General features: G+C 47.1%; 1 protein-coding gene across 1 annotated transcript in view; it reads left to right on the top strand.

Moving 5' to 3' along the window:
• Positions 1-25,360, top strand: part of CDHR5 (cadherin related family member 5) — an 83,642-nt gene that overhangs the window by 53,517 nt on the left and 4,765 nt on the right. The window contains 9 exon segments of the mRNA XM_048484566.1: positions 286-384; positions 1,733-1,843; positions 3,567-3,723; positions 4,604-4,690; positions 7,281-7,378; positions 9,670-9,876; positions 18,090-18,206; positions 19,763-19,835; positions 21,954-22,331. Of these exon segments, the coding sequence (XP_048340523.1) occupies positions 286-384; positions 1,733-1,843; positions 3,567-3,723; positions 4,604-4,690; positions 7,281-7,378; positions 9,670-9,876; positions 18,090-18,206; positions 19,763-19,835; positions 21,954-22,331 (1,327 nt within the window).

The raw sequence follows: 25,360 nt of genomic DNA, 5'->3' as shown, positions 1-25,360 counted from the left end.
CAATGCAGAACTCCATGCAGCTTCAGTGTTACAGAACTCTCTAGGAGGGCTGGCCAAAAGTCAACTTTTCATGCCTTCTGCGAGAAAAAAAGAAAGACCATCCTCTTTATACATTAATTATTATGAGTGATTTTGCCTTAGAGACTGAAATCTACATTACATTTACCATCCTTTTTTACTAGTGTATTTGCATGTTTCTCTGCCTTGGCTTTTTAGAGATTAGTGACATAAGGATGGATTTACTAAGCACACATGGCAGAAAAATGACACTACTTTGTTTTTCAGGATACCAAAGTAAACACAACTGTTGTGCCTCAGGGGAATGTAACTGCAACCGATGCTGACTTGGAGACAATATTTTACAGCCTTTCAGGAAGTCCATTGGTTAGTATGTGTGAATAGTCCTGACAGCCTTACTCTGATCTTGCAGACTGAGGGCTGCGGCTTCCTTTATAGAATCAATCCATCTCATGCTGATCTTCCTCTTTTCCTGTTACCTTCAACTTTTCCTGGCATTATTGCCTTTTCTAGTGATTCTTGTCTTCTCCGTATGTGACTAAAGTATGACAGCCTCAGTTTAGTCATTTTAGCTTCTAGGGACAGTTCAGGCTTGATTTGAGATAGAACCCACTTGTTTTCTTTGTGGTCCACAGTATCTGTAACACTTTCTTCCAACATCAAGGGCTAGTATCTAGTTTAATTTTGTCCTTGTGATGGGGGAGGGAGAAATAGAGGACCAAATAAACCAATTGCTAAGTAAAATGAAAGTACACTATAAAAAGTTCGTCATATCATCAGTCCTCAGAAGCTAAGTAGGATTGACCCTGGCTAGTATTTGGATGGAAGACCTCTAGGGAATGCTAGGGTGGTGACACAGAGGCAGGCAATAGCAAACCACCTCTCAAGTCTCTTTCCTTGATAACCCCGCCAGGGGTCACCATAACTCAAATGTGACTTGATGGGGGGGGGGGGGAACCCAGGCATTTTGCCATGGTTACTGCCTTTTCCACTGATTACCTATTTGTGGGATGAGATGGTGGAATTAAGGCAGCTCCATCCTATCTTTCCTCCTACAAACAAGTGGTGATTGTCTTTTGGAGAGGACAGTGCCACCACATGTTTGGAGAAGGGAGATCCTCATGCACTGCAATGTACACACAGCTACATACTCTCCATACACAAGGCCTACTTAGTTGGGACCAATGGCTTTAAGCCATTGAAGGAAGAGTCAAAAGGAACTTGAGTTAGAACTATCCAAACAGCTCGGCAATTAAATAACCTCTACTGCCAGGCTACAGTGATGGAACACATGGGGCACTCCCATAGTGGGAATCTTTTAGGTGTAACAGACAGCTAAGGCAGATTATTCTTCAGTTGGCGCATTGATATCTATCCTTGTGCCCTTTCACTATCATCACAAATGAAAACTTCTCTGTCAACTAAAAAAGTATGAAGAGTTGGAACTATATCCATCAGCACTTGCTGAGGAGCAAGAGACTATTCAATTTCATTAGCAGGCCAGCGTAACAGAAGTCTCAATACCCCAGCTGCCAAGATTTGAATGACACAACAGTAAAGACGTGCTGAACACCAAATGGCATTTAATTTGTTTACTTCATTTATACTCTATCTCCTCAATGCACAGCTCAAGCAGCTTACATAATTTTCTCTTTATTTTAGACCTAGTATTTATGGTCTTGATTGCCAGCGTCTCTCTCTTTTTGGTTCCCAGGAAGCAACAGACTATTTTAATATAAAAGGAGTAAATAACCCAGCAATATATGTGCACAAGGCCCTGGACTATGAAAAAATAAACTTCATGCAGTTGACTTTATATGCCACGGTGAGTGAGTGAACCATGTTTATTTATGGAGTACTACATATGTATGTTTCACAATTCACCAGAACAATCCCCAGTTAGTTTTCAGAATTAATACAGAAGCCCATTATGCATGGAACACTTACCTATGGGTTCTTCACTGAACAATGGGCTTGCAGTGGGGTCTCCTCGCATTTTTTGTTTACACGTGATGAGGCGCTAACTCTTGGGTGTGCATTTTCTGCAGAGAACTCTCCATGGTCTGCTTACCTTAACTCTGCCTCTCAACTAATTCTTAAATGCACAGATATCACCACACCTGTTGGTCAAGATGGCTGGCTTAGCCCTTTAAACTGCACTTATATCAATATTACTATTCCCAAAAATAGTCTGACCCCTACAAATGAAAGAGGCAAAGCAATTCCGTGGACTATGTGCTGTTGAAGAAGGGGACCATGTCTTAGAGCTGATATTCTCCCCCCCCCCAAAAAACACACTCTGTTGTTATTATATTGTTATATTGATATATCAATATGAGAATGCAGAGATCTGTGTATTTTGACTAAGTCTGTGTGAGTGAGCTTCTTTTCTGTGATTCGGTAACATGGAGGGGGTGAGGGGGAAGGTATGAATGACAGTGGGAGGGAGTGGGAAAGCTGACCATGGGCAGAGGGAAGATGTCCAGGGCAAAACTGTGCTTACTGGCAAATCTGACATACCGGTACTAGAAGTGGTCTTGCTTGCCATAAAGAGAATGGAAAAGAAAAGCGTGGCTTGGGGAAATACATCCATACAAGAAATCTTGTACCCACCATGCAGCAGACACCCTTGAAAACTGTCACACCCAGACAGCTGACAATAGACCTGAAGTTCCCATTCGTGCAAAAGTTTGCCAATTCCTTCAGTGTAGGGACCTGATCTTCATGTCAGAGGAATGCATTTATAGAGCTGTACCCTGCACTGAAAGTGAATAGGGAAGGTCGTTGGTGAATAATGATTGTACCTATTTATTTATTTATACCCTGACTTTTCCCCCAGTGGGACCCAAAGTGGCTTACATCATCCTCCTCTCCTCCATTTTATCCTTACAACAACCCTGTGAGGTAGGATTGGCCAAAAGTGTGTGATTGGCCCAAGGTCACCCAGCAAGCTCCCATGGCAGAATGGATTTGAACCTGGGTTTCCCAGATCCTAGTCCGGCACTTTGAGAGCCAGCATGGAGTAGTGGTTAAGAGCAGGTGCACTCTAATCTGGAGAACTGGGTTTGATTTCCCACTCTGCTACTTGAGCTGTGAAGGCTTATTTGATGAACCAGAATAGCTTGTGTACTCCAACACATGCCGGCTGGGTGACCTTGGGCTAGTCACAGTTTTTCAGAGCTCTCTCAACCCCACCCACCTCACAGGGTGTTTGTTGTGGGGGGGGGGAAGGGAAAGGTGATTATAAGCCCCTTTGAGTCTCCTCACAGGAGAGAAAGGGAGGATATAAATCCAACTCTTCTTCTTCTTAATCACTACACCACACTGGCTATGTTGTACATAAAAACATGATACTTAAGCAGAAGCACTGCCTTCAAATTACTGGTGCAAGTCAATGTAGCTACATGAATTTGGATCAGCAGATGAAGGTCTCCCCTGCTCAGTTTGGTAAATGTGGGGGTTGTTCTAGTGTGGCAATTATACCATTACTGATTTTACCCTATGGTGATGTTCTAGTTTTCTTTGCTCTTCATTTTTGTTTTCTATAGGACAGTGTACACACAGCCACTGCAACAATAACCATACATATCCTGCAGGCTGACCTGAGACCTCCCTGGTTTCAGCCATGCACTTTCATTGCAGACAGCAAAGTGTGTGTCAATCATGGCTACTCTGGCCAGGTCAATGTCTCAGAGCTGGGGGTATGTACTCAGAATGTCTCACTTAATTTTGGTTGGTTTCTGTTCTTTGGGGTCTGCCCTTTCTTGTTCCTAAACATTCCTTAGCCATTAGCAGGCCATAATTTTAAAAGCAGCCTGGGTTTTTTTTTAAATGTATGCACTTCTGTCTGCCATGGCAAGCCCAGAATGAAATGGAAGATTCTGCCTAGAAGGAGGTGTGGGCTGTACTAGCTGTTCTTCCATGAAGGAGCTATGACGGGGCAAACCTCTGTGCAAAATGGACCCCTTACCTCTTTTACTGGTCCCCGTTGAGGCTCTAACAATATGATCCCATACAGTGAATTTTTTGAGGGTGAGCAGAAGAAAAGAAGACTGCTGAATGGAACATCATAGTCAGCTCATATTACCTCAGTTTTGCAGCAGCTGAACTGGCTATCAGTTAGTTTCCAGATACAATTCAAGGCGCTAGTGTTAACTTTTAAAACTCTTTAAAGCCTGGAACCCTCATACCTACAGGACGGCTGTACCTACAGGGAGCTGTTACTATCCCGTGTGCCCTCTTCAATCATCCTCTCAGGGCCTCTTGCACATGCTCAGCCCCATGATGGTTCAGTTTAGCTGTTACTCAGGAGAAGAGCTTTCTCAGTTATGGCCACTATCCTGTGAAATACATTCTCTAATGACACCTGTGCCTTGTGGAACAACATGCTTAGTCTCTGGAGGGCTTGTAAGGCTTGTAAAAGACAGGAATGTACCCCTAAGCTGCAACACTAAGAATACTTTTCTAGGAGTTAAGTCCTGCTGAAAAAAAAAGGGACTTTATTCTGAATAGAATTGCTCCCTAAACCATCATCTGGTGCCTTGGTGTGGAAACAACTGAAAACTATTTTCCTTATTGCAGACAGAACCCTTGATTCTGAAGCCAGGACCTCTCTATGCTGTAGATGGGGACATAAGTTTGAATGAAAAAATAGAATATCGCATACTTGATGGTAAGTAAATGCTCTCCTCACTCCTCAGAAATAATTTTTAGCCACTGACATTTTCAATCTTCTGTATCAGTGTAATCAAGCAATAGAGTTTTAGTTTTTTAAAAAAATGCTTCAACTATGTCCTCTGAAGATGCCAGCCACAGATGCACAGAAACATCAGGAGAAAATGCTAATGGAACTTTGACTATATTCTTGTGTATCCTAAGTAGGGACTTCCATTACAGTGTTCAGTTTTGGGTTTTTATATGTTCAAACTGATCCAAGTTTAGGAAATTACCACGTACAGAACAGGTAAATGCGGCAACTCTTTCCCTTTCTCTCTCTCACACACAAACAGAGGGTTGTTGATCTTAGTGGCATAGGTTGGCTTATTTTCCCACAGTTCCTTTCATTCTTTGTGCTCATACTAATTTCACAAGCCGTTGTCAGAACCAAACATGCTGTCCAACACTGCTGCTCAAAGCTGGAAAATATATGGACCATAGTAAAATATGCTATGAACTCTGAGTTTCAAGTAATTTAGGAATGAACCATATGGATGCAGGAAAATTCATGGCTGGATGTCTCAACCTTGCTTTTTATTTTTAAGCAGCTGCAGGACTGTGGTAGTGGTGGTCTCTCTCTTTCTCACTCTCTCTCTGGGCACTTTTGCACATGCAGAATAATGCACTTTCAATGCACTTTGCAGCTGGATTTTACTGTGCAAAAAAGCAAAATCCACTTGCAAACAATTGTGAAAGTGGATTGAAAGTACATTATTCTGCATGTGCGAAAGTGCCCATCTCTCTCTCTCTCTCTCTGTGTGTGTGTGTGTGTGTGTGTGTGTAAGAGAGAGAGAGAGAGAGAAGTGAGGACTTCAGTGACATTACAGAGCCATTCCCCTCTTCTTCTTTTTGTTTTTTTGTACAGGTGCAGTACTCATGCTGCACACTATTGATAAATTTGGAGGGGGAGGGAAGGAGCACACAACCATTTCTTCTGTGAGGAAGGGGAGAAGGTCAGTAGGGAGAAAATCACTGTAGAAGACAGGGGAAGAGGATTGTTTTTGGTTCCAGAATCCTGTTTGAAAGGTTCAGGGTAACCAGTAAAATGTGTGCAAGGGCACTTGTGTTTCCAGCAGATATGTCAACCAACACATCAACAATAATTAATTGTGTACTTTAGTAAGGATTGTTAAATTGTTATATATTTATGTTGTGTAACATAATTGATGTATATATTGATTATTGATGTATATATTAGTAATCTTTGGTTGGAAATAAAAAATAAAAAAAGAACAGAAAAATGCAGACAGGAAGTGGAAAGGTGGGAGGGTACAGGAGGGGTGCAGGAGTGTGGTGTGGATTTGCCCGGTGGATAGTTTTAACGGGAAAGATTACCATATAAATGCAAAAGAGGAAAAAGAGGAAAATTGGGAAATCACAAATAGAGCATGAACTAACTCCAGGATGGAGCCAAAAATATGCAGGGGGAAAGCATGATGTGAAACAATAACATGCCAGTGAAAACTGGGCATGCAAAATAGGCCCGTATTTGGGAGTCTATCAGTCCAATCCAAATGTGGGGCTGAAGTGACTTCTGAAGGCGGTGCAGGGCAGTGCCAGCAGATGTGCCCTCCCTGGGGCATTTACCCTGGCAGAGGGGCCAATACGCCTACGGGTGGCCACCACGGGCTTCCAAAATGCTCAGCATTGCATCAGTGCTCCTGCATTACTGCTGGCCCTGCCAGCGTAGTGGGGGCATTCCAGAGGCGTGGCCAGGGGTAGAGCCAACTTTAGTCAGCTTCCACCCCGACATTGCCTCCAGTTACGCTGCAGCCTGAAGCTCAGACTTATGCCACCTTTTTGGGTGGTGTAAGTCCACATAGCACAATAGAGGGCTTTCTAGTGGCGAGGAGATTTTTTTTAATTGTTTGCCTCCCTCTGCTGCCAAAAAGTCTTCTGGAGGCAGAGCTGTGGCATGGAAGCATTGCCATCCCTGCTTAGCTGGGGCTCTGGACTGGGCTGCCCATCAACCAACCTTAAACTCAGGATCTTGTCTCATAGCTGGAGATACCTTCCTACTGAGCAATCTGTATTGCAAAACTTACACTCTTCTAGGCCTGCTTCACATTTCCAAATCTTGCTTTCAGCTTCCAAATTCTCTACATTTTTTAATATACTGTCTGATTTACCTTATGAGCAGTCAGCCCTTGGTTGCAAATGGCCCTGTTTCTTTAGATTCCCATTGGGACCTGAAGTCTCTCATTGCATCATACTGGAACTGAGGCCCTTCAGGTAAAAAGTCCAGTAGTATGACCACTGCCTATCAGATAGCGTTGATAGCTGTCAGGCGGTGGCTGGAGATCTCCTGGAATTAAGGCTGATTTCCAGCTACAGAGATCAGTTCCCCTGGAGAAAATGATTGTTTTGGAATGTGGACTCAGGCTACATCCCACTGAAATCCCTCCCCTCCCCTCCCCTCCCCTCCCCTCCCCAAACGTCACCCACCTCATACAATACCCCCAAATTCTCTGTAAAAGTGCAGCACTTCCATACTACTCTTTGTGGTCATCGCAAATGCTAAAAGGTCACTTTCTCATTTTCCATAGGAAATGACAATGACACATTCTCTGTAAACAGAGATACTGGGAACATAACAATGAACAAGCCTGCAAATACTCTAAGAACTTTTGTGCTGTACATCATGGTAAGTCATTTGATAATTTCAGTGTCCAGCAGCTCAACTCAAGTCTGGAATATATTTTTGCACAAGAGGGGAAGGTGGTGCAAAGTGACATGTATCCTTTGCCTACATACACAGAATAAGAAGACTGGACACGTTAGGACAGGGGCTATGCCAATTGGCCATGCTGGCAGGGGCTGATGGGATTTGTAGTCCATGAACATCTGGAGAGCCGCAAGTTGCAGACCTGCCTTAGGCAGACCTGCCTTAGGAGATGAAATGGGCCAACTTTATTCAATTATTTATTTACATTGATCAAAGGGGATTTGCAGTGCCTGCAGGCCATTCCACATTTGCAGTGAGGGTGATTGGTGGGATGCAGAAGAGTCCGGCCTCCTCTTGTTTGTGCATCCCTGAATTTATGGATGAGGCCATCCTGGCTCCGAGCCTTGAGCTGTCACATTTGTACAGTTCAGGCTGCTCCTTGACAAGCCTTTGTGATGCTTGAGGGAAGTGTGCCACTTCCCATCACTTTAGCTGCAGGGTCTATGGGTTGAGGATAATGACACCCCAGGTCATGAAGGCATCAAGGCCCCAGATCTGGACTGAGAGTTAATCCTTCACCATACAAATGATGCCACCATACAAATGATACCCAAGCTGTGTTGCATACCATTTAAGCAACTTAACCCATACTGCTACTGAATATGGAATACCAATGCCTAGGCATTATGAAACTAGTAGGTTTCCTGTTACCCTCAAAAAACCTTTCTGGGCTAGTGCCAATCTTCCAGAGGGGCAAATGGAGCTCCTTCTCCACCTGTCTGAATTGTGGGTTCAGGAACTGCCTTTGCCTTGAAACATGGAGACCAGAACCCAGAACTAATCCTGAAGAAACTTGCTTGAAATGGTTTTTGTCATGTCTGAAACGGTTTTGTCATGTCTGTTACCTTGAGTCTGTATGCTGCACCATTACCTACATGAAAGTATGTGCAAATTAAGATCACAGTAAGTGAAGTAAAAACCTTGAATCAAAGCCAGTCAGATTCAAGTCAAATACTTGAAATGGCAGGCGAGAGTCCTTCCCAGCTGGCTTGTTCCAAATTCTTACTTCGGAGAAGATCAATTGGCTCAAATGGGCTCCAGTCAGATGTTTTCAGGGACACACTTAAACCATTCCTAGCCAGTACATCTGCTCAAAAGAGTCAGATCAAGAAGTCCCTCTCTGTTTAGGAATTTGCTTTCTTGCAACAAAGGTAGGAAGTGGAATTCCCCCAGGAGGTTGTGCAAATGGCAGCTGTTTTTCCCAGGACACCCTCCTTAGAAAATAGCTATCATAAACAAAAACTACTTCTGTGCTATATCAACCTAGATTATCTGTGGCATATGTGGGCTGCTTACTTGTTTGTTTATTTATATCCCATCCTTGTTGCTGAAACTCAAGACTGATTATACCACAGAAAACCATGTAATCAGATAGCATGAAACACCTATGAAAAATGCAACAGAATTAGGATTTAAAAACTAGAAAAAATGCAAAAAAATTATCAGACATGATATATTATAAACCATGAAAAAAGGAATTACAAAAGTAGACAATAACGCAGGAAGAGGAAGTTAATATATACAATAAACAGTGGAAAATGCTGTGTATTGTATGTATTCCCTTTGTATAAGTGCCTTCCTGAGTCATTCCAGTAGGATAATAGAACTGTGAGGCTTTTCTGATTTCCTAAGGCAGGCTATTCTACAAAGGTGGGAACCAAAACGAGAATGCACAAGGCAGCTATTGATCTCACCCATTCACAGGATAGTACTTTCTGAAGGCTTTGCTGTCATAGAGGAACATCAGGAGAGGTGGCCCTGCAAATGTCCACGAGTGGCTTTTTATGTGATCACCAGTAACTTGAATTGAACCCAGTAACTGATGGTTAGCCACTGGAGAGACTACAGAATGGGCGCTATGTGCATATTCCATCCAGCTCCTTTTAGTAATTGAGCTGCAGCATTCTATACCAACTGAAGTATCCAAGTTGTCTTCAAAGACAGACTCAGGTAGAGTGCATTAGAATAGTCTAGTCTCCAGATCACTATGCCATTGATCCACATGACCAGATCAACCAGGTATTAAAGGCATTAGAGGCCAAAGTATTCTATAATGTTGTGGTTTAAAAATCACTGTCACAGAGAAAACACTCTAATTCTAATTCATCTGTGAAAAAGAATCTTAACATTTTCTTTCTTCGAAGCTGTTTTGCAGTTTACTCTATGAAAAGAATTATTGTATTTGTGCCTCTCAATTTCTCTTCCTTTAGGCTTCCCAAGCCAATAATCAATTCAAATTTTCCCAAACTACAGTGGAAATCAGTGTTGTGCGTAGAAATGATCACATGCCCTACTTCGAGAAGACCATTTACTTTGGGACAGTGTCTGTGGAACTACCTGTTTCCAGCTTGGTCATGGATGCTGGAATACCTTCAAGGCCCCTGCAGATCTTTGCTGCTGATGAAGATTTTCCTGATGTAAGAAATCAAAAACATGTCAAATATAGATGGAACCATTATTAATAATAATGATCACAAATGAAGAATACTTCCTTTTAGAGGGCTGGAGTGATCTTTGCATCCCTTCTGATTGACCTGACTTTAAGTTCCTATCTGTATTTATTCAGATCTGCAAAACTGGATTGCAGATAGACATGGAACAAACAGAGTCAACACAGATTTGGGATGCTGAATGGAATACATTATTTATTAAATACAGAATATTAGTGGCTCAAGGTGGCCATCAAAATCATTGTTTTTAGTCAAACTTTTAGACACACACTGCAACCACCAACTGTCACCAAGAAAATCTACCAACATCACTGACCATACCAAGTTCTTCCTGTGACCAGCAGAGTGAAGTAGGTGAAGCAAAAACCTTGAATCAAAGCCAATCAGATTCAAGAAGTTTAAAAAATATTTTTGGTTGCTGTGGCGCTCTCCCTCCCCCTCCTGCGGCTGGGGCTGACAAGCCGTCCCACCGTCCCTATCCGAGGCGTTGGTCTCCTCGTCTGTAGCCCCGGTCTTTGGGGCTCCTAAAGAAGTCAGCTGCCGAAACCACAGGGTGCCCCCTGAGAGGGGAGGGGAAGGTGCCCTCCCCACCGGCTGGGCTCTCCCTACGCGCGCCTGGGGTTGGTAACCCCCGTCACAGGGGGATTGCCGCCCCTTTACCGAGCCCGTCTCTCCTCCCTCCTCCTCGCTCTTCTCCGGTCCTTCCCCGCTTTCTCTCTCTCCCACCTGGCTTTCCCTTCCTCCTCTTTCTCTTTCCCCTCTTCCTTCCACCTCGCTCTCTCTCTTTCCTCCTTCTACCACCTCTCCGCCTTCACTCCCTTCCGCTTCTTCGACCAGCCACCCCCTTGCTAGCCTCCGTGTCTTCGCTCCCACCGCTCCTTCCCTGGCCGCACACAGCCTCCGCAGTTCCCTCCCGCGCCCTACTGCAGCCAGCCCCGCTCTCACGCCCTGTCTTCCCTTTTCAAGCCTCGGCCGGGCCTCGGGGGCATGCCTCGCCTCACTCTCGCCCCGATCGGGCTCGGCCGAAGGCTTCAGCGGCTGCAGCTGCGTCTCCGGCCGCAGCTGCGCCTTGTTGCGGCCGTCTCCCGGCCGCGCTGGGTCCTCGCGGCCATCTCTTTGGTGGGCCCAGCCCTCGCCGGCTCCTGCTGCCACTTCGTTGCTGGCCCCGCCCCCTGGCCAGCTGAGTCCGGGGCGAGCCGCCGCAGCGACCCCCGGACAGTTGCAAAAGACAACCAGCTTTAGCCAACTGCACTAGATAGAGGGAGGGTGGGTGGCACAGTTGGAAGTAGAGCAAGGCCCCCTTTTAAAGCTGCTTCCAGCCCTCTTCAAGTTTTGGCCAATTTGACCACAAAATGGCTCTTTCCTCTGAGAACTGCTCACAAAACCCTCCCCCACTTGCAACTCCTGAGTGGAAGGGCTGAAGCAACATATATATTTGATCTGAAACTTAAAGTGTGTCTGCTCCTCATCTGCTTGCATTGTGCAAAGGCACTTGGTTGCTGGTGCAAGAGAAACCCAGAGAAGAACCTGGTAGCGAAATTAGAGCCCGCAGCGGTCGAAGCGTAAGAAGCGAGGCGAGGCAGCGGAGATAACATCTGGTGGAGATCGCCAGCAGCGGGAGACCGCAGGTCCGTGTTCCTAGCGAGTCTCCCGTCTGCCGGTTCCTGGCGCCTTTCACTGTTACTCTATGTCGGAGGCGTGTAGGAGGAGGGAGGATTGGGGGAAGTTCCGGGAGAGCGGGAGGTCGGGAGATCATCATGTGATGCATGATCTCATCTGGCTACGTGCGGAGAAGAGCGTACGCGTCTGAGCCTAATCCTCACCTGGGGGAAAGACCATTGTCCCTGCGCCCGATGGAGATTTGAGCCGAACAGTTCACGACCCGTGACTCATGGGGGGATGAAAGTGGGGAGTGCGATGTCGACCGGCAAGGCCGCGGAGTCCGTTAATCCCCAACGTTCTACTACGGCACTGCTGGAGTGCGGCAGTGCACTACTACATCTCCTCCTTTTTTTACATTTTAGAAAGCGGGGGGGCGAAGCGCTAAAGGCGATTTAAAGGGACGCTTGTCTCCTCCGCCGTTTGGTCAAGTTTATTAAGCTTCTTGTGCAACATTAGAACTTGGTTCGCGGGGTAAAGGAAATCACGAGGGGTTTCTTACACGCGTTACAGGCAATATTAGACACGCATTGAACAGAAACAAGATCCGATAACAAGGCACACAATTAACCCAATGCAGAGCTGCACAATAGCACTCAACCATCCTCCCGGCAGCCAGCTCCAGAGGACTGTTGACCACCAATGGGAGCAAAACATCATACTTCAAGATTAGATACAACTTCTTGCAGCTCACGCACTTTCATGTGGATCAACTGGGAATTATCAGAAAGATTAAAAACAACACATATTATGTACATTCTCACAACCTTGGTGATGTAACAACAACAAATAATCAATAAGCGGCCGCGATTGTCACAAGTCACTTAGCCCGAAGTTCCTGCTGCTCGGAGAGCCAGAGGCATCCAGAAGCTGATTGGAGGTAGAGTTGATGGACCCGCCAGGGAACTGCTTGACGGCCAATAGTCTTAGCATTGTAGCAAGGCGAGTCAGGGGGACTCCCACTAGGGAAGTTGCGAGGGAGACAAACTCCGCTTCCGGAGAGGGCGATACGCGTCATCCGACAGGAGGGAGGTCGAAAGGCAGAGGCCCGGGCGTGGCGGCGTCCGGGCTCCCGAAGTGGAGCAGGGTAGGACAATGGTGAAGGCGACTGAGGCAACAAAGAGTTCCGGCAGAGAGTCGGCCGGGGATGTAGTTAAACGTCCTCTCCCCGCAGGTCCAGAACCAACCCCTGGGGAGCAGGATGTTTCAGTACACGGGGGGAATGTCACTCCATGTGTGTGCAGTTCCAACTGGCCGAACTGACGAATAGGCCCGAGTCGGTTCCCCGTTAAACTGCGCCGGTGTCGCGGGCGCAGGTGTTGGACTTCGTGGTTAGCGACCCGTCTTGGTGACCAAGGGAAAGAGCACCAGCCGAAGGAGAGGTTTGGGCGGCGGGTCCCCAGTCGGCGCTCATAGAATATCTGATGGATGAGGCATTCATGAAGGGGCTCAGCCCAGACTCCGCTAAAGGAAGTCTCCGGGTGCTTTGCAGACGGGGAGCAGGCAGGAGCTCAGCAGGCTCCCGACTCCTAGGTACTGGCGCAGGCAGAAAGAGGAGACGTTGGCAGCGGCGGCAAACTGCTCCCGGATGTTGGTCTGGTGAAAGCTTGCCAGGGGGTAGCCACGATCGCCATCGACGGGAGGCAACAGAGCAGGCAAAAGGATGGTGGTCGCTGAGTTGGTGGTGATGATCGCAAAGAGAGCGGCACAGAAGGTTCTCGGAGTGTCTCGAGGGTGAAGTGCTTGCTGTGCTTAGCAGCGCTAGGGAACTGGCTGGTGGTATGGCGTCTCCCCAGGTCATTGGCGGATCTTTGAAGGCGTTGGCGGCGGCGTTCCTGCTGGGGACGGCTGGGTGAGATCCTCTAGAGAGATGCGTTCCATCTCCGGGATGGGGTTGGTTTCCTCCTGGCGCCATTCCATGGGTTGAAACATCATGGCGAATAGGAGTCCACCGGAACCTGTAGGAAGAGGGACTGAAACACACCCCCTTTTCCCAGGTTGCGAGGGGGGGGCCGAATCCCGCCAGGCTCAGTTCTAGAGCGGATGGCGGGAGATTGGGGAACCGGTTAGTGTTTAGATTTAATATGGGAAGGAAGAAACTTGTTTTGCAGCCTGTGAAGGTTACTTTTAATGCAACCCTCCTGGGGGCAGCCTACACTCCCTCTTTCTTTAGTTGTTTGACAGAAGAGGGCAGAAGGTTGGCGACCACAAAGCGAATTGGCTTCAGAGCGTCATCAGGGGTGCGTCAAGGCGAGGGTCCGAGCCTCGAGGGGGGAGGGAACAGAAGCCGAGTCCTGGGGGGGGTTTGTGGGTATGCATGCTTAATCAGCAACACAAAGGGGGCTTTGGAAGCACCTTTTGGGGGGATAGTGCATCGAGGGAATGAAGCAATCAGGCAATTAGAGGCAAAAAATTCCTGCGCTGCGCCAAAGGAGAAAGGAAGGGGGGGTTTCTATTTTGCAAGGGAGTAGCACTTACCATTGACCTTGGTGGCTAATGCAGGAAGCTGGATGGTGCTAAAATTTTGTGATCGAATTATCTTGGGGAATTGCCGCCCGCCCGGAGACCGCTCCTTAAGAGGCGGTTTCGGCTGATTTCTGGCCTCTAACGCTATGTGGTACTGATACAAAGTTGCCAGGCGCTGGGCAGCTATAACCCTAGCGGGTTTGAGTATTAGGCGCATAATGGCGGCAGCCCACCAAACTGGGGCCTGTCACCGACAGTGCTCGCGGTATCAGGATGGGCCCAGATTTACACACAATCCAGGGAGGGCCAGTCAGCCAATTGGCCCTCCCGCCTTTACTGGTCGAAAAAAACAGAAGGAAAAGGGGAGGGGAGAGGGAAACAGATTTCCTGTGGAAATTAGGAGGCAACTTCGGAAGGTACGGTGGAATCAATGATCCGTGGCGGTTTTACCCATCCCAGACCAGAGTGGATTTTAACCTGACTCATGAGGTCTCTTCCCCAGAAGATTGACATGGATGTCTAGAAGCGATGGAAGCCGGACTGTGAGCTGCATTTCGAGTCCTGGGCTGTTGACCGTGGCCGGGCGGATGCTCCGTCTACGGTTTGTCATACTCCACCCCCCAGATGTCTTGAGGACGAAGCCTACGATTGAAGCCGCTGGTGCAGACCCGCCGGCTGCTCTGATGGCGGTACCATCAGCGCCGGTGTCCACCAGGCCCATGAACTTACATCCTTCTATGGCGAGCTCTCAGATATGGGCGGGGAGCTCCCGATAGGTGTCTCCACCGCTGCGGCGGTGGTGTAAACTGCGCCATGTTAGCTGCTGGGGAGCTCGTAAGCGCTTTATTATAGCAGGTCGGAAGCGGGCCGGGCATGGGGCAAGAAAGGAATCAACTGAGCCTTGGCCCCGGCTCCGGCGAGCAGCTCCTGTGGGATGTTTGTCCAGACCTGGAGGTGGATGGGTCCTTGAATTGGCATGGAGTCGATCACTCGAGGGGCGATGAACAGTCCCTGTTCAGCGGCAGAGGCCTTTGGCAACACTAGCCTTTAATTGTCCCGGTAGGGATAGGCACAAATCATGCAGGTTAGGCGACAAGGACCTGGAGTGGGGAACTTAAAGGAGATGGGCTGGGTGCATGCGAGCGAGATGCCACGAGAGGGGGGTGGTTTTGGCAGGGGCCTTGGCGTTTGGAGTCTGCTCTAGTACTCTCCTCTCCTTGGTCCTGGGCTGGGGAGAGGCGCCGAGGCGGGAAGTTTCCCGGCGAGGCAGTCGTTTCTCCAGTGGAAGCCCTTCACAGCAGCGTGGGCGCACGGGTTTTAGGTGGCCTTCTCCTCCCTGGGGGAGGACCCTCCCACCATCGGGGGGTTGTAAGCCCCCGCGCCGAGACTGCCTACACTCCCGCCCGAGGAAGTGTCCGGGTCTGCATGAGTTAAAGCAGTCATCCTGAGACTATCTCCCACGCCCACAGTGGAGAGTGCTTTCTGGCCGAGGAGGCTAGCAGTGGCCGAGGAGGATCCGATGTCCTGGCAAGCCTTGTTGGAGCATGACAGGCCAGTTCAGGATTTTTGCCTAGGGACATGGATGCCCTCGCGGCACTCCATGGAAGCGTTCTCCTTTGCGAGGCGCGCCAGGGAGGCGTTTTGAGCCTCCTGCGCTATCTACCTGCCTCTTGAGCGCTTCCTGGAGCCTGTTCTAGAATTCCCAACTTGCCAGAGGCTCTTGGGGTTTTTGCCGGATGGAGGAGAAACTCTGGGTTGGCTAGCCGACATTGAGGACTTTGACAAATGCCTTATAAGAAGCGCACTCAGAAGGCGACCCGTAGAATTGGCCTCAGAGCAGTACAATCTGATCGGTGGGATTGGCAAAAGCATCGAAGCCGTAAAGCTGAGCGGCGGTGTAAGCGCCGCCAGAGGTGGCTGCTCTGTTAAGAGCATTGCTGTGAACTCACTTTCCCAGACCACAAATTGGCGCGGGGCTCAGGAGCATCGCGAAAGGTGGTTTTCGAGTCATCTGGAACCATTAGGTGGTTCCTTTAGATGGCTTCTAGCATGCCTCTCGCGTAGGGGCTAGTGACTCCTACGTCCCGCGTGCTTTGCGAATTTCGGTAAGGATATTATAGCTCGAAATTGCTGTACTCGACAACCCGCCAGAACTATGCCATCCTCCTCAGTATCTGTGAAGTGGATGGGGCACAATGCAAGAATAATAGAAGCGTCGTCTTCCAGGTCAAGTTTCTTCTTTCTTCTGCAGATCGTGGCTAATCGCGTTCTGCGAGAGTTCCTGAAAACCAGCGCCATTCTGCGTAAGCTGGCGGGAAGTGCACGATGGCTTCCGGAAAATGAAGGCGGAGCAAAGGGAGGGAGCAGCTGAGCCGCGGGAGAGTTTGAAATGGGTGAAGAGGCGAGGGGGGCAGAAGGGGAGGGACGAAGCGTCCAATTTAGTGGATAGAGAAAATTCCGGGGTTGAAATTGAAGGTGAAAGGTCGAAAGGAGGGCGGCCTACAGCAAGGGAGCCATAGGTCTGCAGGCTGATGGCGACAAAACATTATTCTCCACGTCAGTAGCAGCGACACCGGTGCGCGAGGCTCTATTAATCTTGAAGAATGCGCCCGATGTTTTCCCAGTCCTTAAGATTCAATGTCCCCCCCTCTGGAACAGGTACCATGGACACTGAGCTTCCAGCTCCTCAACCAATTTAGCAGCTCCACGCCTAACTACGGGGACCCTGCAGCATTTAGTTAGCAGCTTTCAGTTACGTCGAAATGCTTGTCATAAGCCCTGCTTTTGCAAGCTCCCATACTCACCCGGTGTTCCGTCGGACTGAGAGAGTATCCTGGGGCCAGCGTGTCTCTGGATCGCGCCGATCCAGAGGACGAAGCGATGCAGCTTGATGATGATCCCTGGATCGCGCCCGATCCAGCGGACTTCGATATGGCGGACCTTCCCCAAGCGGCAGTGAGTAGGGTGGAGGTTAGAAGATTCCCGGGTTTACGGCACCAGCATGTAGTCGACCGCACGCGGTCGAAGCGTAAGAACGAGACGCGACGCGGAGATAACATCTGGTAGGAGATAAGCCAGCAGCGGGAGACCGGAGGAGTCCGTGTTCCTAAGCGAGTCTCCCGTCTGCCGGTTCCTGGCACCTTTTGTTGTTACTCTATCGGGGGGGGGTAGGAGGGAGGAGTGGGCGGCGGGCGGGGAGAGCGGGAGGTCGGGAGATCATCATGTGATGCATGATCTCATCTGGCTACGTGCGGAGAAGAGCGTACGCGTCTGAGCCTAATCCTCACCTGGGGGCAAGACCATTGTCCCTGCGCCCGGTGATTGAGCCGAACAGTTCACGACCATTATTGACTCATGGGGGGATGAGGAGGTGGGGAGTGCGATGCAGAGCCCGGCAAGGCGCGGAGGTCCGTTAGCGTCCCCAACGTTCTACCCCTACGGCACTGCTGGAATTGAAGCGAAGTGCACTACTACAAACCTGCTTCGTGAACATTTATGTACTGAAATTCTTCTGTAACCCTTTTCTGTCAAAAATGTTTCCATGGACTATCTTGAATTTTTCTTTCCAGAAATGTTAGCTTTAGAATGGTGTGAAGAGGGATTGCCAGGTGAATCATAGAATCATATAGTTGGAAGAGACCACAAGGGCCATCAAGTTCAACCCCCTGCCAAAGAAAGGCTGGTGTGATGCTATTAACAGCTGGCATTCCAGAATGAGGATTGAAAAGAGAGAAATGGACAAATACTCTGCAACCCAGTTACTTTACAGACAGAACAATAAGGACAGTGACATGGTCCCAGTCCCACCGGGGATCCCATACATAGATCCAAGTGAAATTGCAGTAGCTCCAAACATGAAACTCCCAGCAATTCAGCTGGTTTATCAAGCTGAAAGGAAATTTGAAAGCATTGGTAATAATGGTCAGTTCATACAAGCAGTCCAACCTAGGATGTTGGCACAACAAGACAAAGGTGTAGAGAGAGTAGAAAAATTGGTTTTTGAATGCTGTTCACTTGATTAACAACTGATGTGCATTTATGTTCATCATTTTTAGAAAGTCAATCCTGATATCATATACCAAATCCAAAACAGTACAGATTTCACTGTTAGCCAAGACAGATTCATCCTGACTACTGAGGTTCTGAATTCAGCCTCCAGCATAACACTTTTGGTAAGTCACCTGTTTTCAAACTATGATTGCTATATTAGTCTCTGAGTTAGGAGCAACCTGACATCACTTAACACATGCACAATGATTGGTGCTACAAGGCCAATTTTAACTACAAAGGGTGCTACAACTCCCTTTTAACACTATTCGAAAAGGTACACAGTATAAATTACAACAACCAGTATTATGTCATTAAAGGTTGTCTTGTCTTGCCTTGTCTACAACAACCAGAACAATTACAGCATGCACTATATGTACTGGAATGTACATTGCATGAAATTTAGATATGGTAACTAATTATAGTTTGTAAACATAGCAACTCAATGGGGAAAGCACTTGGGGAAAGCACTTGGGGAGAGCCTTGAAGAAGCTCAGAAAGAGTGAAACGGATTTGCAGTGCTTTCTGTTTTTCTAATTGTGTTACGAATATTGTACAGGACTGAATACCAAGTCTCATCTTAAGTCAAGAAGATAGGGTAACTCAAAGCATAACTCTGGCATGCACTTGCCAAAAGCTTTGAAGAAACACAGGAAGAGTGAAGCTGATTTGCAGCACTTTCTGTTGACTTCTCCTGAACGCAGACTTTTCTTCTTAACCTTATTGCATATTCACAAAACTGTGTGTTATTGTCTTTAGGTATAATTGTCTGAAGTGTTGTCATTGGCGCAATTGGTTTTTTCTGTAAACAAGAACTTCTACCTTGTTTTCTGACTTGTGTAACTTTGCAAGTTATTTTTTTCTATATGTACAATGAATGGTTGCTGTTTGTAAATGCACTATGAATATTTGTATTGCTATCTCCGCAATGAAGATATATTAACTTTATACACAGGTATATTGCAATTTATCGTTTGTAACTCCCTTTTAAAGCAGTATGTGTTAATGATAATGTGTTTTGTGCTGGTGAATTTCAATATTATCTGTTGTATCAATATGTTATTACGAACACCATCTTGACTATACTGCTGGTCAGTCTATCATTATTATGGCCCACAGGCCATTGATAAATGCAACAAAACATGGTATTATTGTAATAGAAATGCAAAGTTAAAGTCTAAGTAATCATAAATAGTCCACTGCAGAGTATAGCCACATGTGATATTGAATGCTCAATTAGACCTAGTGCTGATGTTGATAGGCTAATATAGACTTAGCAGGTTGTGTTCCCTTCATTATCAGTCTCAAATACTTTTTGTGGCTTCAGACAGTTTTTTTCTATTGGGGAGGGAGCCAAAAATGACTCTTTTGATTTTAAAGGTAATTAGAGTGTACTGATTACATACATAGACTCCTGAATATATAAACCCAAATTATAATAACATGAAGACTAATGTATCAAAGGGATGTGGTTGTTTGGTGTGAAACCACACTGCCCCCATACAATTAATTTATCTATATAGCGTTAAGCAAGTAATCAATGGTCTGACTGTGGATTTTGTGGTTTGTATGGCCATGGTCTGGTGGTTTCACTGTGAAATCTTTGACAAAATCCATTTTTTAAAAAAAAAAAATGGGCTGACGGTCTCTGTGGATTAACACCACTTTTATATCTTTGTAGGCTGTAGCTATTGATAAGACAACTCTGGAAGAGGCAAGCACGCTGATCACTGTAGATGTCACAGCTTTGGCAAGTATGTTGGAAATGCCTTAGTGGGTTAACTAGTGTACTTGAAATCAGGGGTCAAAGAGATTGCGGAACTTAAGTCCCACTTTGAACTTACGTAGGCCTCATCATAAAGATATTCTTATGACATTATTTGCTTTTCCTTCATGCTACATTCATTTCATAGAGACAAAGAATTTGATTTCTAGGAGTTAATCTGTTAATATAGCTGGCAAAGTAGCTAAGCCAATGCCTGATGTATTTCCAGTTACAACAACTGTTCCCACAACTGCCACCACCATCACAGCTGCCCCAGCCACCCGAGAGACAGCGACCACTATTTCAAATCCCTCAGTTTCATCATTAACAACTGGGATGAATAACGTTCCATCTACAGTTCCTTCTGGATCCTCAACAGTCCCTCCTGCAAGTACAGCAAGTACTGCGGGAAATACAGCCTCTGGACCCATTATTCCTCCTTTGGCAACTACAACCAAGTCTCCCATCATCACAGTGAACACTTCACAGTCTCAGACCTCCAACCCTTCCATGGCCGGGGATGCTTAAGCAATGTCAACTGCTAGAATAACGTCAACATCTCGAAAACATCAGAGTCTTCATCAACAGGACGTTCAATCCACTGCTCATTCTTCAACAGCGGTCAGAACTCCCAGTCTACCATTCTGAAAGCAGCTAAATCTACCACAAGAAGTGTCACCACAGCAAGCCATTTCCCCATGCGTACCCACACTGTTTCAAATATCTTCTTCAGCTACAACAGGTAGACATACATGTTTCGATTAGCAAAGTATCTCTGTCATTTTACTGCTTTTCAGTGTTTGCCTTCTAAAACTTTGTATTCAGGTATGTATGATTAACTCTTGTTTCGCTGCAGGAGGATCCCCATGAACATTTGTATACCTTATCTTTAGAGAGATTTGAACATGTAATGGTTAGGGAAGATGTTGCCCCCCAAAGTGGTTTGGGAACTGAGACCAGAGGCTTAGCTTCAAGAAGGCAGGGGTGCGCGATGCATTCCCTGTGCACCCCTGTGGAGGTGTGGCGAGGGTGTGGTGGGGGCAATTCAGGGGGGTGGGGGCGTTCGAGCAGAAGCCGGGAAGAATCATCGATTGCACTGGCTTTCCCCCACTTGCTACGCCTCTGAGCTGGGAATGATTTATCTCCTGTTGCTCAGAGAGGAACTACAGTCCAGGGTAAGGGGGTTAGAATGGGAATGACCTATAGTTCCAGGTGGAGATGAATCGCAGATTTGGCAGGTAGGCAAATTGGGGAAAAAAGCAACTTTAATACATTATAAGGATGGCATATTGTAATAACCTACTGGTAATATTTTGATGGGCACAATTTGGCATTTTCTCACAGTGTGTGTTCCTTATTTTAAGCTCTTGTGGTGGCAACTCTATTAGCTGCTCTGGCATAAAGTTTATTTTTTCCCTCAGTTGGGCAAACAATACAGGGAGCCCAGGCGGGGCCAGGGGGCAGGGAGCCTGCCATTCCCGGCCTTGGAGAGCTGCTTTTATAAGCACTGAGGCCTGGGGCGGAGGCCCAGGGAGTATGTGCTTAGGAGGGCATGGCCAGCCCGAACCACCCCCATAAAAAAATCTATACCTTCATCATTGGCAAACACGCTGATCACTGTAGAATTATGCACAGCTTTGGCAAGCATGTTGGAAATACCTTAGTGGGTTACCTGGTGTACACATGAAATCCGAAGTCCTGAGATTGCTGAACAAGTCCCTCTTTGTGAACCCAATAGTAGGCCTCATCATAAAGATATTCTTATGACATTATTTGCTTTTCCTTCATGCTACATTCATTTCATAGAGACAAAGAAATTGATTTCTAGGAGTTAATCTGTTAATATAGCTGGCAAAGTAGCTAAGCCAATGCCTGATGTATTTCCAGGTACAACAACTGTTCCCACAACTGCCACCACCATCACAACTGCCCCAGTCACCCGAGAGACAACTACCACTATTTCAAATCCCTCAGTTTCATCATTAACAACTGGGATGAATAACGTTCCATCTACAGTTCCTTCTGGATCCTCAACAGTCCCTCCTGCAAGTACAGCAAATTTTCACGGGAAATACAACCTCTGAGACCCATTATTCCTCCTTTGTAGCTACAACCAAAGTCTCCATCATCACAGTGAACACTTCACAGTCTCAGACCTCCAAACCTTCCATGACGGGGATAACCCAAGCAACAATCCATACTCTTCAGTCAACTTCTCGAACTGCAACTACTTCTCAGGCAGGATCTACAAAGACTCCCATTGCTGCGGCTCGTGTTTCACTGTCAACTGCTAGAATAACGTCACAATCTGAAAACATCAAGTCTTCATCAACAACCGTTCAATCCACTGCTCATTCTTCAACAACGGTCAGAACTCCCCAGTCTACCATTCTGGCAACTAAATCTACCACAAGAAGTGTCACCACAGCAACCATTTCCCCATCGGCCACCACACTGTTTCAAATATCTTCTTCAGCTACAACAGGTAGACATACATGTTTCGATTAGCAAAGTATCTCTGGGCCTTTCCCCACTCCCTTCCATCCCTATGCGGCGCTGCTCTGGCTGGCAGCATCAAACGCATCCCGCGACCAGCTCTGTCTTGAAGAGTCCAGATCAAACGCCGTTCCGGGCAGGATGCAGCAGCGCTGAAGTAGCGAACAACGACAGCGTCCGAGAGGCGAAATGTAATGGCGTAGCCCTGCGTGGGGAGGGGAGGAGGAACCCAGCTACTCTCCTCAAGTGGCGGGGCTTCGCGTAAAGTGAGGGAAAGGCCTCTGTCTACCGCTTTTACCGGTGTTGCCTTCTAAAACTTTGTATTCAGGTACGTAATATGATTAACTCTTCTTTGGCAGGAGGATCCCCATGGTTTGTTGTATACCTTATCTTTAAATTTGAACATGTAATAGTTGGGGAAGATGTTGCCCCCAAAGATAGTTTGGGGAACTGGAGACCCTCAGAAGCGCATTGCTTCAAGGGGACAGGAGTCGCATGATGCATTCAAAATGCAATCCCCTGTGGAGGTGTGGGCGAGGTGTGGTAGGGCTGCGTTCGAGGCAGGGTGGAGGGCGCTCCATCGGTGCACTGGGCTCTTTCCCCGCTTACTCAGCCTCTGACTGAGACCAAGGGTATCTTCTTGTTGCTCAGAGAGGAACTACAGTCCAGGGTAGGAGGGTTAGAATGGGAATGACCCAGAGGTGGGATCCAGCAGGTTCTCACAGGTTCCCGAGAGTAGGTTACTAATTATTTGTGTGTGCCGAGAGGGTTACTAATTGGTGATTTTTGCCTTAGGTCAGCCCTCCTCGGCTTCCTCAGCGGTAGCTTACGCCAGAACTTGGAAGCGAGTCAGCAGGAGATGCGCAGTCGTGGCAGCCTGGCACCTCGCGTGCATTGTTTGTTTTCCGCCCAAGGACTGGCACAGTGGCTGCAATCTTGCCACAGCCCCACCCAGCAATGCCCCGCCCCAGAATGCCTGGCCACGCCCCATCGTGCCCCGCCCAGCCCCATTGGCGCTAAGCCACTGTTTGAATCCTACCACCATGGGAACCTGTTACTAAAATTTTTGGATCCCACCACTGGAATGACCTATAGTTCCAGTTGGTGATGAATCGCAGATTTGGCAGGTAGGCATGCAGCAAAGCAGAATGAAAAATGAAAACCCAAAGTTATCACCTCAGGCCTAAAATATATGCTTACAGGAGATCTGTGACTGGCTATCCCAATGTATTGATTTTCACTTTAAAAGCATCCATGGGAGCCTCCTGAATTTGATCAGGTGACCAGTAGGGGTGGGGGTGGAATGAATTCCCCTTGCCAGTCTTCACATCAAAATTGACCCTCCTGGTAATGTTTACCCCTAGGCTTGCTATCTGCTCCCTATTTCAAGGAACTTACCTAATTATTTCATTGAAAAGAAGAGATGCACCAGAATTGGGAAAAAAGCAACTTTAATACATTACAAGGATGGCATATTGTAATAACCTATTGGTAATGTTTTGATGCGCACAATTTGGCATTTTCTCACAGTGTGTGTTCCTTATTTTTAAGCTCTTCTGGTGGCAACTCTATTAGTTGCAATGGCATAAAGTTTATTTTTTCCTTCAGTTGGGCAAACAATACTGGGAGGCAAGGCGGGGGTGGGAAGTCTGCCATTCCCGGCCTCGAAGAGCTGCTTTTATAAGCACAGAGGCCGGGGCGGGGCTTGGGGGGCGTGACCATGTCACAGGGACCGTTGGGGGCATGGCCCCACCCCATTAAAAATCTATACCTACGTCACTGGCAAGCACGCTGATTACTTTAGATGTCACAGCTTTGGCAAGCATGTTGGAAATGCCTTAGTGGGTTACTTACATGAAATCAAAGGTCACAGAGATTGCTGAACTTAAGTCCCTCTCTTTGAACTTGGCACGTGGGCGCAAACTAACAGTAGAGATTCTTATGACATTATCTGCTTTTCCTTCATGCTACATTTATTTCATAGAGACAAGGATTTGATTTCTAGGAGTTAAGCTGTGAGCATTAATATAGTTGGCAAAGTAGCTAAGCCAATGCCTGGTGTATTTCCAGGTACAACAACTGTTCCCACAACTGCCACCACCATCACAGCTGCCCCAGCCACCCATTATTTGCTTTTCCTTCATGCTACATTCATTTCATAGAGACAAAGTATTTGATTTCTAGGAGTTAATCTGTTAATATAGCTGGCAAAGTAGCTAAGCCAATGCCTGATGTATTTCCAGTTACAACAACTGTTCCTGGCTTAACAAGCTGAATGCCACCACCATCTGGCTGCCCCAGCCACCCGAGAGACTTAGCGACCACTATTTCAAACTCCATCCAGTTTCATCATTAACAACTGGAATGAATAGCGTTCCATCTACAGTTCCTTCTGGATCCCTCAACAGTCCACTCCTGCAAGGGGTTGTACAGCAAAATTTTCGCGGAAATACAACCTCACGGACCCATTATTATTCCTCCTTTGGCAGCTACAAGCAAGTCTCCCATCATCACCAGTGAACACTTTGCAGTCTCAGACCTCCAAACCTTCCATGGCGGGGATAGCTTAGGCAACAATCCATACTTCTTCAGTCCAGCTACTCGAACTGCAACTACTTCTCAGGCGGGATCTACAAAGACTCCCCATTGTTGCAACAAATGTTTCACTGTCAACTGCTAGAATAACGTCAGCCAATCTGAAAACATCAAGAGTCTTCATCAACAACCGTTCAGTCCACTGCTCATTCTTCTTCAACAGCGGGTCAAGAACTCCCCAGTCTACCATTCTGGCAGCTAAATCTACCACAGAATTAGGGTGTCACCACAGCAACCATTTCCCCCCATCAGCCACCACACTGTTTCAGTATGCTTCTTTCAGCTACAAACAGGTAGACATACATGTTTCGATTAGCAAAGTATCCCTGTCATTTTACTGCTTTTCAGTGTTTGCCTTCTAAAACTTTGTATTCAGGTATGTATGATTAACTCTTGTTTCGCTGCAGGAGGATCCCCATGAAC

The sequence above is a fragment of the Sphaerodactylus townsendi genome, linkage group LG02 (assembly GCF_021028975.2).
Source record: "Sphaerodactylus townsendi isolate TG3544 linkage group LG02, MPM_Stown_v2.3, whole genome shotgun sequence".
Classification (NCBI taxonomy): Eukaryota; Metazoa; Chordata; class Lepidosauria; order Squamata; family Sphaerodactylidae; genus Sphaerodactylus; species Sphaerodactylus townsendi.
This window is presented reverse-complemented; position numbering and strand designations above follow the sequence as displayed.